Here is a 17,221-nt window from a genome sequence, read left to right on the forward strand (position 1 = left end):
TAATCTAATCTGCTGTGTGGTAGTGTAATAATCTAATCCACTGTGTGGTAGTGTAATAATCTAATCCACTGTGTGGTAGTGTAATAATCTAATCTGTTGTGTGGTAGTGTAATAATCTAATCTGCTGTGTGGTAGTGTAATAATCTAATCTGCTGTGTGGTAGTGTAATAATCTAATCCACTGTGTGGTAGTGTAATAATCTAATCCACTGTGTGTGTAGGTGTGGTAGTGTAATAATCTAATCCACTGTGTGGTAGTGTAATAATCTAATCCACTGTGTGGTAGTGTAATAATCTAATCCACTGTGTGGTAGTGTAATAATCTAATCTGCTGTGTGGTAGTGTAATAATCTAATCCACTGTGTGGTAGTGTAATAATCTAATCCGCTGTTTGGTAGTGTAATAATCTAATCCCACTGTGTGGTAGTGTAATAATCTAATCCACTGTGTGGTAGTGTAATAATCTAATCTGCTGTGTGGTAGTGTAATAATCTAATCCCACTGTGTGGTAGTGTAATAATCTAATCCACTGTGTGGTAGTGTAATAATCTAATCTGCTGTGTGGTAGTGTAATAATCTAATCTGCTGTGTGGTAGTGTAATAATCTAATCTGCTGTGTGGTAGTGTAATAATCTAATCTGCTGTGTGGTAGTGTAATAATCTAATCCGCTGTGTGGTAGTGTAATAATCTAATCCACTGTGTGGTAGTGTAATAATCTAATCCACTGTGTGGTAGTGTAATAATCTAATCCACTGTGTGGTAGTGTAATAATCTAATCCACTGTGTGGTAGTGTAATAATCTAATCCACTGTGTGGTAGTGTAATAATCTAATCTGCTGTGTGGTAGTGTAATAATCTAATCCGCTGTGTGGTAGTGTAATAATCTAATCTGCTGTGTGGTAGTGTAATAATCTAATCTGCTGTTTGTGTAATAATCTAATCCACTGTGTGGTAGTGTAATAATCTAATCCACTGTGTGGTAGTGTAATAATCTAATCTGCTGTTTGTGTAATAATCTAATCCACTGTGTGGTAGTGTAATAATCTAATCCACTGTGTGTGTTAGTGTAATAATCTAATCCACTGTGTGTGTTAGTGTAATAATCTAATCCACTGTGTGTGTAGGTGTGGTAGTGTAATAATCTAATCTGCTGTGTGGTAGTGTAATAATCTAATCCACTGTGTGTGTAGGTGTGGTAGTGTAATAATCTAATCTGCTGTGTGTGTGTAATAATCTAATCCACTGTGTAGGTGTGGTAGTTGTGGATGAGCTTCACATGGTAGGAGACTCCGGTAGAGGATACCTGCTGGAACTACTGCTCACCAAGATACGATACATCGCCCTCAAACACAACACCAACAACGGGTACGTCTGGGGGGGAGGGGGGGTCTCTGATACATCGCCCTCAAACACAACACCAACAACGGGTACGTCTGGGGGGTTTCTGATACATCGCCCTCAAACACAACACCAACAACGGGTACGTCTGGGGGGGGGGGTCTCTGATACATCGCCCTCAAACACAACACCAACAACGGGTACGTCTGGGGGGGGGGGTCTCTGATACATCGCCCTCAAACACAACACCAACAACGGGTACGTCTGGGGGGGGGGGGGTCTCTGATACATCGCCCTCAAACACAACACCAACAACGGGTACGTCTGTGGGGGGGGTCTCTGATACATCGCCCTCAAACACAACACCAACAACGGGTACGTCTGGGGGGGTCTCTGATACATCGCCCTCAAACACAACACCAACAACGGGTACGTCTGGGGGGGTCTCTGATACATCGCCCTCAAACACAACACCAACAACGGGTACGTCTGGGGGGGGGGGGGTCTCTGATACATCGCCCTCAAACACAACACCAACAACGGGTACGTCTGGGGGGGGGGGGGGTCTCTGATACATCGCCCTCAAACACAACACCAACAACGGGTACGTCTGGGGGGGGGGTCTCTGATACATCGCCCTCAAACACAACACCAACAACGGGTACGTCTGGGGGGGGGGGTCTCTGATACATCGCCCTCAAACACAACACCAACAACGGGTACGTCTGGGGGGGGGGGTCTCTGATACATCGCCCTCAAACACAACACCAACAACGGGTACGTCTGGGGGGGGGGGTCTCTGATACATTGCCCTCAAACACAACACCAACAACGGGTACGTCTGGGGGGGGGGGGTCTCTGATACATCGCCCTCAAACACAACACCAACAACGGGTACGTCTGGGGGGGGGGGGTCTCTGATACATTGCCCTCAAACACAACACCAACAACGGGTACGTCTGGGGGGGGGGGGGTCTCTGATACATCGCCCTCAAACACAACACCAACAACGGGTACGTCTGGGGGGTTTCTCTGATACATCGCCCTCAAACACAACACCAACAACGGGTACGTCTGGGGGGGGGTTTCTCTGATACATCGCCCTCAAACACAACACCAACAACGGGTACGTCTGGGGGGGTCTCTGATACATTGCCCTCAAACACAACACCAACAACGGGTACGTCTGGGGGGGGGTTTCTCTGATACATCGCCCTCAAACACAACACCAACAACGGGTACGTCTGGGGGGGTCTCTGATACATTGCCCTCAAACACAACACCAACAACGGGTACGTCTGGGGGGGGGGGGGTCTCTGATACATCGCCCTCAAACACAACACCAACAACGGGTACGTCTGGGGGGGTTCTCTGATACATCGCCCTCAAACACAACACCAACAACGGGTACGTCTGGGGGGGGGGGGGGGGGGGGGGGGGGTCTCTGATACATTGCCCTCAAACACAACACCAACAACGGGTACGTCTGGGGGGGCGGAGTCTCTAAGTTTGTTCAACAAGGCTTCTGTTTGCAGCGAACATGTTGAACGGTTTGAATATACATTCCAACATGTTACGGTAAGACCAGAAGTAGGGTAATTCACCAGAACGTTTATATTACGGTAATTCACCAGAACGTTTAGATTACGGTAATTCACCAGAACATTTAGATTACGGTAATTCACCAGAACGTTTAGATTACGGTAATTCACCAGAACATTTAGATTACGGTAATTCACCAGAACGTTTAGATTACGGTAATTCACCAGAATGTTTAGATTACGGTAATTCACCAGAACATTTAGATTACGGTAATTCACCAGAACGTTTAGATTACGGTAATTCACCAGAACGTTTAGATTATGGTAATTCACCAGAACGTTTAGATTACGGTAATTATCCTTAACAAAACGTTTAGATTACGGTAATTCACCAAAACGTTTAGATTATGGTAATTCACCAGAACATTTAGATTACGGTAATTCACCAGAACGTTTAGATTACGGTAATTCACCAGAACGTTTAGATTACGGTAATTCACCAGAACGTTTAGATTACGGTAATTCACCAGAACGTTTAGATTACGGTAATTAACCTTAACAAAACGTTTAGATTATGGTAATTCACTTTACCAGAACATTTCGATTATGGTAATTCATTTTACCAGAACATTTTGATTATGGTAATTCATTTTACCAGAATATGCAACTCCTGTAATGAAGTAGCCAATAAAAAGTAGTTTTTAAACATTTGCCAAAATGAGGACTTCAGATCATCAGCAAACAGTAGACATTTGACTTCAGATTCTAGTAGGGTGAGGCCGGGTGCTGCAGACTGGTCTAGTAGGGTGAGGCCGGGTGCTGCAGACTGGTCTAGTAGGGTGAGGCCTGGTGCTGCAGACTGGTCTAGTAGGGTGAGGCCGGGTGCTGCAGACTGTTCTAGCAGGGTGAGGCCAGGTGCTGCAGACTGGTCTAGTAGGGTGAGGCCGGGGGCTGCAGACTGGTCTAGTAGGGTGAGGCCGGGTGCAGCAGACTGGTCTAGTAGGGTGAGGCCGGGTGCTGCAGATTGTTCTAGTAGGGTGAGGCCGGGTGCTGCAGACTGGTCTAGTAGGGTGAGGCCGGGGGCTGCAGACTGTTCTAGTAGGGTGAGGCCGGGTGCTGCAGACTGTTCTAGTAGGGTGAGGCCGGGTGCTGCAGACTGTTCTAGTAGGGTGAGGCCGGGTGCTGCAGACTGTTCTAGTAGGATGAGGCCGGGTGCTGCAGACTGTTCTAGTAGGGTGAGGCCGGGTGCTGCAGACTGGTCTAGTAGGGTGAGGTGCTGCAGACTGTTCTAGTAGGGTGAGGTGCTGCAGACTGTTCTAGTAGGGTGAGGCCGGGTGCTGCAGACTGGTCTAGTAGGGTGAGGTGCTGCAGACTGGTCTAGTAGGGTGAGGCCGGGTGCTGCAGACTGTTCTAGTAGGGTGAGGCCGGGTGCTGCAGACTGTTCTAGTAGGGTGAGGCCGGGTGCTGCAGACTGTTCTAGTAGGGTGAGGCCGGGTGCTGCAGACTGTTCTAGTAGGGTGAGGTGCTGCAGACTGGTCTAGTAGGGTGAGGCCGGGTGCTGCAGACTGGTCTAGTAGGGTGAGGCCGGGTGCTGCAGACTGTTCTAGTAGGGTGAGGCCGGGTGCTGCAGACTGTTCTAGTAGGGTGAGGTGCTGCAGACTGGTCTAGTAGGGTGAGGCCGGGTGCTGTAGACTGGTCTAGTAGGGTGAGGCCGGGTGCTGTAGACTGTTCTAGTAGGGTGAGGCCGGGTGCTGCAGACTGTTCTAGGAGGGTGAGGCCGGGTGCTGCAGACTGTTCTAGTAGGGTGAGGCCGGGTGCTGCAGACTGTTCTAGTAGGGTGAGGCTGGGTGCTGCAGACTGTTCTAGTAGGGTGAGGCCTGGTGCTGCAGACTGGTGTAGTAGGGTGAGGCCGGGTGCTGCAGACTGGTCTAGTAGGGTGAGGCCGGGTGCTGCAGACTGGTCTAGTAGGGTGAGGCCGGGTGCTGCAGACTGTTCTAGTAGGGTGAGGCCGGGTGCTGCAGACTGTTCTAGTAGGGTGAGGCCGGGTGCTGCAGACTGGTCTAGTAGGGTGAGGCCGGGTGCTGCAGACTGGTCTAGTAGGGTGAGGCCGGGTGCCGCAGACTGTTCTAGTAGGGTGAGGCCGGGTGCTGCAGACTGTTCTAGGAGGGTGAGGCCGGGTGCTGCAGACTGTTCTAGTAGGGTGAGGCCGGGTGCTGCAGACTGGTCTAGTAGGGTGAGGCCGGGTGCTGCAGACTGTTCTAGTAGGGTGAGGCCGGGTGCTGCAGACTGGTCTAGTAGGGTGAGGCCGGGTACTGCAGACTGTTCTAGTAGGGTGAGGCCGGGTGCTGCAGACTGTTCTAGTAGGGTGAGGCCGGGTGCTGCAGACTGGTCTAGTAGGGTGAGGCCGGGTGCTGCAGACTGTTCTAGTAGGGTGAGGCCGGGTGCTGCAGACTGGTCTAGTAGGGTGAGGCCGGGTACTGCAGACTGTTCTAGTAGGGTGAGGCCGGGTGCTGCAGACTGTTCTAGTAGGGTGAGGCCGGGTGCTGCAGACTGTTCTAGTAGGGTGAGGCCGGGTGCTGCAGACTGTTCTAGTAGGGTGAGGCCGGGTGCTGTAGACTGGTCTAGTAGGGTGAGGCCAGGTGCTGCAGACTGGTCTAGTAGGGTGAGGCCGGGTGCTGCAGACTGTTCTAGTAGGGTGAGGCCGGGTGCAGCAGACTTTTCTAGTAGGGTGAGGCCGGGTGCTGCAGACTGGTCTAGTAGGGTGAGGCCTGGTGCTGCAGACTGTTCTAGTAGGGTGAGGCCGGGTGCTGCAGACTGTTCTAGTAGGGTGAGGTCGGGTGCTGCAGACTGTTCTAGTAGGGTGAGGCCGGGTGCTGCAGACTGGTCTAGTAGGGTGAGGCCGGGTGCTGCAGACTGCTCTAGTAGGGTGAGGCCGGGTGCTGCAGACTGGTCTAGTAGGGTGAGGCCTGGTGCTGCAGACTGTTCTAGTAGGGTGAGGCCGGGTGCTGCAGACTGTTCTAGTAGGGTGAGGCCGGGTGCTGCAGACTGTTATAGTAGGGTGAGGCCTGGTGCTGCAGACTGGTCTAGTAGGGTGAGGCCGGGTGCAGCAGACTGGTCTAGTAGGGTGAGGTGCTGCAGACTGTTCTAGTAGGGTGAGGTGCTGCAGACTGTTCTAGTAGGGTGAGGCCGGGTGCTGTAGACTGCTCTAGTAGGGTGAGGCCGGGTGCTGCAGACTGTTCTAGTAGGGTGAGGCCTGGTGCTGCAGACTGTTCTAGTGGGGTGAGGCCGGGTGCTGCAGACTGTTCTAGTAGGGTGAGGCCGGGTGCTGCAGACTGGTGTAGTAGGGTGAGGCCTGGTGCTGCAGACTGTTCTAGTAGGGTGAGGCCTGGTGCTGCAGACTGGTCTAGTAGGGTGAGGCCGGGTGCTGCAGACTGTTCTAGTAGGGTGAGGCCGGGTGCTGCAGACTGGTCTAGTAGGGTGAGGCCGGGTGCTGCAGACTGTTCTAGTAGGGTGAGGCCTGGTGCTGCAGACTGTTCTAGTAGGGTGAGGCCGGGTGCTGCAGACTGTTCTAGTAGAGTGAGGCCAGGTGCTGCAGACTGTTCTAGTAGGGTGAGGCCGGGTGCTGCAGACTGGTCTAGTAGGGTGAGGCCGGGTGCTGCTGACTGTTCTAGTAGGGTGAGGCCGGGTGCTGGAGACTGTTCTAGTAGGGTGAGGCCGGGTGCTGCAGACTGTTCTAGTAGAGTGAGGCCTGGTGCTGCAGACTGTTCTAGTAGAGTGAGGCCTGGTGCTGCAGACTGGTCTAGTAGGGTGAGGCCGGGTGCTGCAGACTGTTCTAGTAGGGTGAGGCCGGGTGCTGTAGACTGGTCTAGTAGAGTGAGGCCGGGTGCTGTAGACTGTTCTAGTAGGGTGAGGCCGGGTGCTGCAGACTGTTCTAGTAGGGTGAGGCCGGGTGCTGCAGACTGTTCTAGTAGGGTGAGGTGCTGCAGACTGGTCTAGTAGGGTGAGGCCTGGTGCTGCAGACTGTTCTAGTAGGGTGAGGCTGCAGACTGTTCTAGTAGGGTGAGGCCGGGTGCTGCAGACTGTTCTAGTAGGGTGAGGCTGCAGACTGTTCTAGTAGGGTGAGGCCTGGTGCTGCAGAATGTTCTAGTAGGGTGAGGCCTGGTGCTGCAGACTGGTCTAGTAGGGTGAGGCTGCAGACTGTTCTAGTAGGGTGTTGCCGGGTGCTGCAGACTGTTCTAGTAGGGTGAGGCCTGGTGCTGCAGACTGTTCTAGTAGGGTGAGGCCGGGTGCTGCAGACTGGTCTAGTAGGGTGAGGCCGGGTGCTGCAGACTGTTCTAGTAGGGTGAGGCCTGGTGCTGCAGACTGGTCTAGTAGGGTGAGGCCGGGTGCTGCAGACTGTTCTAGTAGGGTGAGGCCAGGTGCTGCAGACTGGTCTAGTAGGGTGAGGTGCTGCAGACTGGTCTAGTAGGGTGAGGCCTGGTGCTGCAGACTGTTCTAGTAGGGTGAGGCCGGGTACTGCAGACTGTTCTAGTAGGGTGAGGCCGGGTGCTGCAGACTGTTCTAGTAGGGTGAGGCCAGGTGCTGCAGACTGTTCTAGTAGGGTGAGGCCAGGTACTGCAGACTGTTCTAGTAGGGTGAGGCCGGGTGCTGCAGACTGGTGTAGTAGGGAGAGGCCGGGTGCTGCAGACTGGTCTAGTAGGGTGAGGCCGGGTGCTGCAGACTGGTCTAGTAGGGTGAGGCCGGGTGCTGCAGACTGTTCTAGTAGGGTGAGGCCGGGTGCTGCAGACTGTTCTAGTAGGGTGAGGTGCTATAGACTGGTCTAGTAGGGTGAGGCCGGGTGCTGCAGACTGTTCTAGTAGGGTGAGGCCGGGTGCTGCAGACTGTTCTAGTAGGGTGAGGTGCTATAGACTGGTCTAGTAGGGTGAGGCCGGGTGCTGCAGACTGTTCTAGTAGGGTGAGGTGCTGCAGACTGTTCTAGTAGGGTGAGGCCGGGTGCTGCAGACTGGTCTAGTAGGGTGAGGCCGGGTGCTGCAGACTGGTCTAGTAGGGTGAGGCCAGGTGCTGCAGACTGTTCTAGTAGGGTGAGGCCGGGTGCTGCAGACTGTTCTAGTAGGGTGAGGCCGGGTGCTGCAGACTGTTCTAGTAGGGTGAGGCCGGGTGCTGCAGACTGGTCTAGTAGGGTGAGGCCGGGTGCTGCAGACTGTTCTAGTAGGGTGAGGCCGGGTGCTGCAGACTGTTCTAGTAGGGTGAGGCCAGGTGCTGCAGACTGTTCTAGTAGGGTGAGGCCGGGTGCTGCAGACTGGTCTAGTAGGGTGAGGCCGGGTGCTGCAGACTGTTCTAGTAGGGTGAGGCCGGGTGCTGCAGACTGTTCTAGTAGGGTGAGGCCTGGTGCTGCAGACTGGTCTAGTAGGGTGAGGCCGGGTGCTGCAGACTGGTCTAGTAGGGTGAGGCCGGGTGCTGCAGACTGGTCTAGTAGGGTGAGGCCGGGTGCTGCAGACTGGTCTAGTAGGGTGAGGCCGGGTGCTGCAGACTGTTCTAGTAGGGTGAGGCCGGGTGCTGCAGACTGGTCTAGTAGGGTGAGGCCTGGTGCTGCAGACTGTTCTAGTGCCCTCGCCAATTCATTGATATATATGTTGAAGAGGATGGGGCTTAAGCTGCATCCCTGTCTCACCCCACGGCCCTGTCTCACCCCACGGCCCTGTCTCACCCCACGGCCCTGTCTCACCCCACGGCCCTGTCTCACCCCACGGCCCTGTCTCACCCCACGGCCCTGTCTCACCCCACGGCCCTGTCTCACACCACGGCCCTGAGGAAAGAAATGTGTCTTTTTTCCCAATTTTAACCGCACACTTGTTGTTTGTGTAAATTGATTTTATTTTATAATGTCATATGTTTTACCCCCAACACCACTTTCCATCAGTTTGTATAGCAGACCCTCATGCCAAATTGAGTCAAAAGCTTTTTTGAAATCAACAAAGCATGAGAAGACTTTGCTTTTGGTTTGTTTGTTTATCAATTAGGGTGTGCAGGGTGAATACGTGGTCTGTCGTACGGTAATTTGGTAAAAAGCCAATTTGACATTTGCTCAGTACATTGTTTTCATTGAGGAAATGTACGAGTCTGCTGTTAATGATAATGCAGAGTATTTTCCCAAGGTTACTGTTGACGCATATTCCACGGTAGTTATTGGGGTCAAATTTGTCTCCACTTTTGTGGATTGGGGTGATCAGTCCTTGGTTCCAAATATTGGGGAAAATGCCAGAGCTAAGGACGATGTTAGAGTTTTAGTATTGCCAATTGGAATTTGTTGTCTGTATATTTTATCATTTCATTTAGGATACCATCAACACCACAGGCCTTTTTGGGTTGGAGGGTTTGTATCTTGTCCTGTAGTTCATTCAGTAATGTAATGTGTTCTGTCTCTCTCTCTCTCCCTCTCTCTCTATCTCTATCTATCTCTATATATATCTTGCTCTCTCTCTCTCTCTCTCTCTCTCTCTCTCTCTCTGTCTCTGTCTCTGTCTCTGTCTCTGTCTCTCTGTCTCTGTCTCTCTCTCTCTGTCTCTCTCTCTCTGTCTCTCTCTCTCTGTCTCTCTCTCTCTGTCTCTCTCTCTCTGTCTCTCTCTCTGTCTCTCTCTCTCTGTCTCTCTCTCTCTATCTCTCTCTCTATCTCTCTATCTCTCTCTCTATCTCTATATATATCTTGCTCTCTCTCTCTCTCACACTCTCTCTCTATCTAGCTCCTTATCAGAAGGTATCCAAATCGTGGGTATGAGTGCCACCCTCCCAAACCTGTCCCTGCTGGCTGGGTGGCTGAATGCGGAGCTTTACCAGACTGACTACAGACCCGTCCCCCTGAAGCAGAGGCTCAAAGTGGGGAGCAGCATCTACGACTCCAGCCTCTCTCTGGTCCGAACCTTCAAGCCCCTGATCGCTGTCAAGGTAGGAGCTGCTGGAGTAACTACAACAGGAGCAACAACAAGTTCTTCTGGTCTTTATTGCTGTTCCTAAGTTCATCTAGTGGTCCCGTGTGGCTCAGTTGGTAGAGCATGGCGCTTGCAACGCCAAGGTTGTGGGTTCAATTCCCACGGGGGGACCAGGGTTCAATTCCCACGGGGGGACCAGGGTTCAATTCCCACGGGGGGACCAGGATGAATATGTATGAACTTTCCAATTTGTAAGTCGCTCTGGATAAAAGCGTCTGCTAAATGACGTAAATGTAAATGTAAATCTAGGATCAAAGAGGATGTTGTGATATTTATTTTATAGATACATTACCGTTTATATATACACAAACGTTTGGGGTCACTTTGAGAAATGTCCTTGTTTTTAAAAGAAAAGCACATTTTTTTGTCCATTAAAATAACATCAAATTGATCAGAAATACAGTGTAGACATTGTTAATGTTGTAAATGACTATTGTAGATGGAAACGGCTGATTTTTTAATGGAATATCTACATAGGCGTACAGAGGGCCATTATCAGCAGCCATCACTCCTGTGTTCCAATGGCACGTTGTGTTAGCTAATACAAGTTTATCATTTTAAAAGGCTAATTTATCATTAGATAACCCTTTTGCAATTATGTTAGCACAGCTGAAAACTGTTCTCCTTGATTTAAAGAAGCATTAAAACTGGCCTTCTTTAGACTAGTTGAGTATCTGGAGCATCAGCATTTGTGGTTTCGATTACAGGCTCAAAATGGCCAGAAACAAAGAACTTTCCTCTGAAACTCCTCAGTCTATTCTTGTTCTGAGAAATGAAGGCTATTCCATACGAGAAATTGCCAAGAAACTGAATATCTCGTACAACGCTGTGTACTACTCCCTTCACAGAACAGCACAAACTGGCTCTAACCAGAATAGAAAGAGGAGTGGGAGGCCCCGGTGCACAACTGAGCAAGAGGACAAGTACATTAGAGTGTCTAGTTTGAGAAACAGACGCCTCACAAGTCCTCAACTGGCAGCTTCATTAAATAGTACCCACAAAACACCAGTCTCAACGTCAACAGTGAAGAGGCGACTCTGGGATGCTGGCCTTCTAGGCAGAGATGCAAAGAAAAAGCCATATCTCAGACTGGCCAATAAAAGATTAAGATGGGCAAAATAACAGAGACACTGGACAGAGGAACTCTGCATCCCAGAGTCGCCTCTTCACTGTTGACGTTGAGACTGGTGTTTTGCACAAACTATTTAATGAAGCTACCTGCTCCACAAAACATCAGAGGAATTATTGACACAGTGTGATGACCTTTAAATATGTAACGTGTGTGTGTGTGTGTGTGTGTGTGTGTGTGTGTGTGTGTGTGTGTGTGTGTGTGTGTGTGTGTGTGTGTGTGTGTGTGTGTGTGTGTGTGTGTGTGTGTGTGTGTGTGTGTGTGTGTGTGTGTGTGTGTGTGTGTGTGTAGGGAGATGAGGACCACATACTGTCTCTATGTTATGAGACAGTGAGTGAGGGTCACTCTGTCCTCCTGTTCTGTCCTTCCAAGAGCTGGTGTGAGAAACTGTCTGACAGCATTGCTAGAGCGTTCTACAACCTCACACACACAGGTACACACACACACACACACACACACACACACACACACACACACACACACACACACACACACACACACACACACACACACACACACACACACACACACACACACAGTGTGGTATTACTATACTTGTGAGGACTTTTTGGGGACCAACAATTGATTGCCATTCAAAATCCTATTTTCCCGAACCCTAAACCTTAACCATAACCCTAATTGTAACCCCTAAAATTACATTTTATAAGTGAGGAAAATCTCCTCTCTGCTGTGAATTTGAGTTGGTTTACTATTCTTGGACTTCTGGTCCTCACAAGCATAGCATTACACACACACACACACACACACACACACACACACACACACACACACACACACACACACACACACACACACACACACACACACACACCAGACACACACCAGACACACACCAGACACACAACACCAGACACACACACACACACACACACACACACACACACACACACACACACACACACACACACACACACACACACACACACACACACACACACACACACACACACACGCCAAGAGTCATCAAGGCAAAGGCTATTTGGAGAATCTCAAATAATAAAATATATTTTGATTTGTTTAACACTTTTTCTGGTTACTACATGATTCCATATGTGCTATTTCATAGTTTTGATGTCTTCACTATTATTCTACAATGTAGAAAATAAAGTAAAACCCTTTAATGAGTAGGTGTGTCCAGACTTTTGACTGGTCCTGTATATACACACACCTTTCTAAAGAATTAGAGTCCTGTGTCATTGCTTCATTATTATTATTATTATTATTATCAGAAGATATACCTCTTTTTAGAAATGTCTAGCAAGTTGATTTAATGTTTTAGAGAAGAGAATGTTGAAGAGAATTGGCTGCTCAGTAATGGACTATATGTGATACAAATGTATTTATCTCGTCTCAGGGGATCAGAATGGCTCAGCGCTCCAGGCTGTTGAATAATTACAGAGACACACACACACACACACACACACACACACACACACACACACACACACACACACACACACACACACACACACACACACACACACACACACACACACACACACACACACACACACACACACGTATTTATCTCTTATTTAGATGTATTTATCTCGTCTCAGGTGATCAGAATGGCTCAGCGCTCCAGGCTGTGGCATTGGACCAAGGGGGAGTGGTGGATGTGTTGGCCCAGCTCAGACGCACCCCAGCTGGGTTAGACCCGGTCCTGCAACGCACCGTGCCCTGGGGGGTGGCCTTCCACCACGCTGGTACACACAGACAGACCGCACACAGACAGACCGCACACAGACAGACCACACACACACACAGACCGCACACACACAGACCGCACACAGACAGACAGACGGCCCACAGACAGACAGACGGCCCACAGACAGACAGACAGACAGACAGACAGACAGACGGCCCGCAGACAGACAGACAGACGGCCCGCAGACAGACAGACAGACGGCCCGCAGACAGACAGACAGACGGCCCGCAGACAGACAGACAGATGCCCGCAGACAGACAGACAGACGGCCCGCAGACAGACAGACAGACGGCCCGCAGACAGACAGACAGACGGCCCGCAGACAGACAGACAGACGGCCCGCAGACAGACAGACAGACAGACGGCCCGCAGACAGACAGACAGACAGACGGCCCGCAGACAGACGGACAGACGGCCCGCAGACAGACAGACAGACGGCCCGCAGACAGACAGACAGACGGCCCGCAGACAGACGGACAGACGGCCCGCAGACAGACAGACGGCCCGCAGACAGACAGACGGCCCGCAGACAGACAGACAGACGGCCCGCAGACAGACAGACAGACGGCCCGCAGACAGACAGACAGACGGCCCGCAGACAGACAGACAGACGGCCCGCAGACAGACAGACAGACGGCCCGCAGACAGACAGACAGACGGCCCGCAGACAGACAGACAGACGGCCCGCAGACAGACAGACAGACGGCCCGCAGACAGACAGACAGACGGCCCGCAGACAGACAGACAGACGGCCCGCAGACAGACAGACAGACGGCCCGCAGACAGACAGACAGACGGCCCGCAGACAGACAGACAGACGGCCCGCAGACAGACAGACAGACGGCCCGCAGACAGACAGACAGACGGCCCGCAGACAGACAGACAGACGGCCCGCAGACAGACAGACAGACGGCCCGCAGACAGACAGACAGACGGCCCGCAGACGGCCCGCAGACAGACGGCCCACAGACGGCCCGCAGACAGACGGCCCACAGACGGCCCGCAGACAGACAGACAGACGGCCCGCAGACAGACAGACAGACGGCCCGCAGACAGACAGACAGACGGCCCGCAGACAGACAGACAGACGGCCCGCAGACAGACAGACAGACGGCCCGCAGACAGACAGACAGACGGCCCGCAGACAGACAGACGGCCCGCAGACAGACAGACGGCCCGCAGACAGACAGACGGCCCGCAGACAGACAGACGGCCCGCAGACAGACAGACAGACGGCCCGCAGACAGACAGACAGACGGCCCGCAGACAGACAGACAGACGGCCCGCAGACAGACAGACAGACGGCCCGCAGACAGACAGACAGACGGCCCGCAGACAGACAGACAGACGGCCCGCAGACAGACAGACAGACGGCCCGCAGACAGACAGACAGACGGCCCGCAGACAGACAGACAGGCCGCACACAGACAGACAGACAGGCCGCACACAGACAGACAGACCGACCGCACACAGACAGCAGACAGACAGACATAAACACACCATTGTAATGTTAATGTGATGTTAACACTCCTCTCTGCAGGTTTGACGTTTGATGAGCGAGACGTGTTGGAGGGAGCGTTCCGAGGGGGCGTGGTCAGAGTGTTGGCGGCGACCTCAACCTTGTCATCAGGGGTCAACCTGCCTGCACGCAGGGTTATCATACGAACTCCGACCTTTAATGGCCGTCTGCTCGACCCACTGACCTACAGACAGATGTCCGGACGCGCCGGGAGGATGGGAGTCGACACGGAGGGTGAGGAGGGGGAGGATGGGAGTCGACACTGAGGGTGAGGAGGGGGAGGATGGGAGTCGACACTGAGGGTGAGGAGGGGGAGGATGGGAGTCGACACTGAGGGGGAGGAGGGGGAGGATGGGAGTCGACACTGAGGGTGAGGAGGGGGAGGATGGGAGTCGACACTGAGGGGGAGGAGGGGGAGGATGGGAGTCGACACTGAGGGTGAGGAGGGGGAGGATGGGAGTCGACACTGAGGGTGAGGATGGGAGTCGACACTGAGGGTGAGGAGGGGGAGGATGGGAGTCGACACTGAGGGTGAGGAGGGGGAGGATGGGAGTCGACACTGAGGGGGAGGATGGGAGTCGACACTGAGGGGGAGGATGGGAGTCGACACAGGGGGAGGATGGGAGTCGACACTGAGGGGGAGGATGGGAGTCGACACTGAGGGGGAGGAGGGGAGTCGACACTGAGGGGGAGGATGGGAGTCGACACTGAGGGGGAGGATGGGAGTCGACACTGAGGGGGAGGATGGGAGTCGACACTGAGGGGGAGGATGGGAGTCGACACTGAGGGGGAGGATGGGAGTCGACACTGAGGGGGAGGAGGGGGAGGATGGGAGTCGACACTGAGGGTGAGGAGGGGGAGGATGGGAGTCGACACTGAGGGGGAGGATGGGAGTCGACACTGAGGGGGAGGATGGGAGTCGACACTGAGGGTGAGTAGGGGGAGGATGGGAGCCGACACTGAGGGTGAGTAGGGGGAGGATGGGAGTCGACACTGAGTGTGAGGAGGGGGAGGATGGGAGCCGACACTGAGGGTGAGGAGGGGGAGGATGGGAGTCGACACTGAGTGTGAGGAGGGGGAGGATGGGAGCCGACACTGAGGGTGAGGAGGGGGAGGATGGGAGTCGACACTGAGGGTGAGGAGGCTGAGGATGGCAGTCGACACGGAGGGTGAGGATTGGGAGGATGGGAGTCGACACTGAGGGTGAGGAGGGGGAGGATGGGAGTCGACACTGAGGGTGAGGAGGGGGAGGATGGGAGTCGACACTGAGGGTGAGGAGGGGGAGGATGGGAGTCGACACTGAGGGTGAGGAGGGGGAGGATGGGAGTCGACACTGAGGGTGAGGAGGCGGAGGATGGGCGTTGACACTGAGGGTGAGGAGGGGGAGGATGGGAGTCGACACTGAGGGTGAAAAGGGGGAGGATGGGAGTCGACACTGAGGGTGAGGAGGCGGAGGATGGGCGTCGACACTGAGGGTGAGGAGGGGGAGGATGGGAGTCGACACTGAGGGTGAAAAGGGGGAGGATGGGAGCCGACACTGAGGGTGAGGAGGGGGAGGATGGGAGCCGACACTGAGGGTGAAGAGGGGGAGGATGGGAGCCGACACTGAGGGTGAGGAGGGGGAGGATGGGAGCCGACACTGAGGGTGAGGAGGGGGAGGATGGGAGTCGACACTGAGGAGGGGGAGGATGGGAGTCGACACTGAGGAGGGGGAGGATGGGAGTCGACACTGAGGAGGGGGAGGATGGGAGTCGACACTGAGGAGGGGGAGGATGGGAGTCGACACTGAGGAGGGGGAGGATGGGAGTCGACACTGAGGAGGGGGAGGATGGGAGTCGACACTGAGGGTGAGGAGGGGGAGGATGGGAGTCGTCACTGAGGGTGAGGATGGGGAGGATGGGAGTCCAGTACAGGACAGTCGCGTAGCTCAGAATTATTACTAGCTCACTATCTATAGGCCACTTAAAACCTAGCCAGGCGGAAATCTAGTGTCCTCTGGTTTTAAAGATCCTATCACTCTATCTTAGGCGTCCAGGCTCTGAGATCTGGTTAGAACCTGTTCTCGTTTGTAAAAGTTTTCTAATTTCCCGTTATCTATTTTCTTAGCTTGCCTCCCCTAGAATGGGGTTAAGCTCTCTGTGTAGAGGTACTATATAAATAACGGTGTAATTTGTAAATGAACATATTCCTTATTCCTGATGAGATCTGTCTGATTCCTTGAACGAGTTTTCCTCAACAACCTCTGCTGGTGTGAATACCCAGCCGTCCTTTCACTGCTGGAGTGAATACCCAGCCCTCCTTTAACTGCTGGAGTGAATACCCAGCCGTCCTTCAACTGCTGGAGTGAATACCCAGCCGTCCTTCCACTGCTGGAGTGAATACCCAGCCGTCCTTCCACTGCTGGAGTGAATACCCAGCCGTCCTTCCACTGTTGGAGTGAATACCCAGCCGTCCTTCAACTGCTGGAGTGAATACCCAGCCGTCCTTCCTCTGCTGTAGTGAATACCCAGCCGTCCTTCCACTGCTGTAGTGAATACCCAGCCGTCCTTCAACTGCTGGAGTGAATACCCAGCCGTCCTTCCACTGCTGGAGTGAATACCCAGCCGTCCTTCAACTGCTGGAGTGAATACCCAGCCGTCCTTCAACTGCTGGAGTGAATACCCAGCCGTCCTTCCACTGCTGTAGTGAATACCCAGCCGTCCTTCAACTGCTGGAGTGAATACCCAGCCGTCCTTCCACTGCTGGAGTGAATACCCAGCCGTCCTTCCACTGCTGGAGTGAATACCCAGCCGTCCTTCAACTGCTGGAGTGAATACCCAGCCGTCCTTCCACTGCTGGAGTGAATACCCAGCCGTCCTTCCACTGCTGGAGTGAATACCCAGCCGTCCTTCCACTGCTGGAGTGAATACCCAGCCCTCCTTCCACTGCTGGAGTGAATACCCAGCCCTCCTTCCACTGCTGGAGTGAATACCCAGCCCT

At 53.2% G+C, this 17,221-nt stretch overlaps 1 protein-coding gene and 1 non-coding gene across 2 annotated transcripts in view; both read left to right on the plus strand.

The window, feature by feature from the left end:
• The window catches only part of polq (polymerase (DNA directed), theta), a 112,142-nt gene that overhangs the window by 13,627 nt on the left and 81,294 nt on the right, over positions 1 to 17,221 (plus strand). Inside the window, exons 7-11 of the mRNA XM_055935201.1 lie at positions 1,251 to 1,365; positions 9,620 to 9,821; positions 11,286 to 11,427; positions 12,575 to 12,721; positions 14,264 to 14,476. Coding sequence (XP_055791176.1) covers positions 1,251 to 1,365; positions 9,620 to 9,821; positions 11,286 to 11,427; positions 12,575 to 12,721; positions 14,264 to 14,476 — 819 coding nt within the window. The remainder of the gene's footprint in view (positions 1 to 1,250; positions 1,366 to 9,619; positions 9,822 to 11,285; positions 11,428 to 12,574; positions 12,722 to 14,263; positions 14,477 to 17,221) is intronic.
• On the plus strand, positions 9,902 to 9,978 carry trnaa-ugc (transfer RNA alanine (anticodon UGC)). The gene has a single exon. It is a non-coding gene; the product is annotated as a tRNA-Ala (tRNA).

The sequence above is a fragment of the Salvelinus fontinalis genome, chromosome 10 (genome assembly GCF_029448725.1).
Source record: "Salvelinus fontinalis isolate EN_2023a chromosome 10, ASM2944872v1, whole genome shotgun sequence".
NCBI classification, from domain to species: domain Eukaryota; kingdom Metazoa; phylum Chordata; class Actinopteri; order Salmoniformes; family Salmonidae; genus Salvelinus; species Salvelinus fontinalis.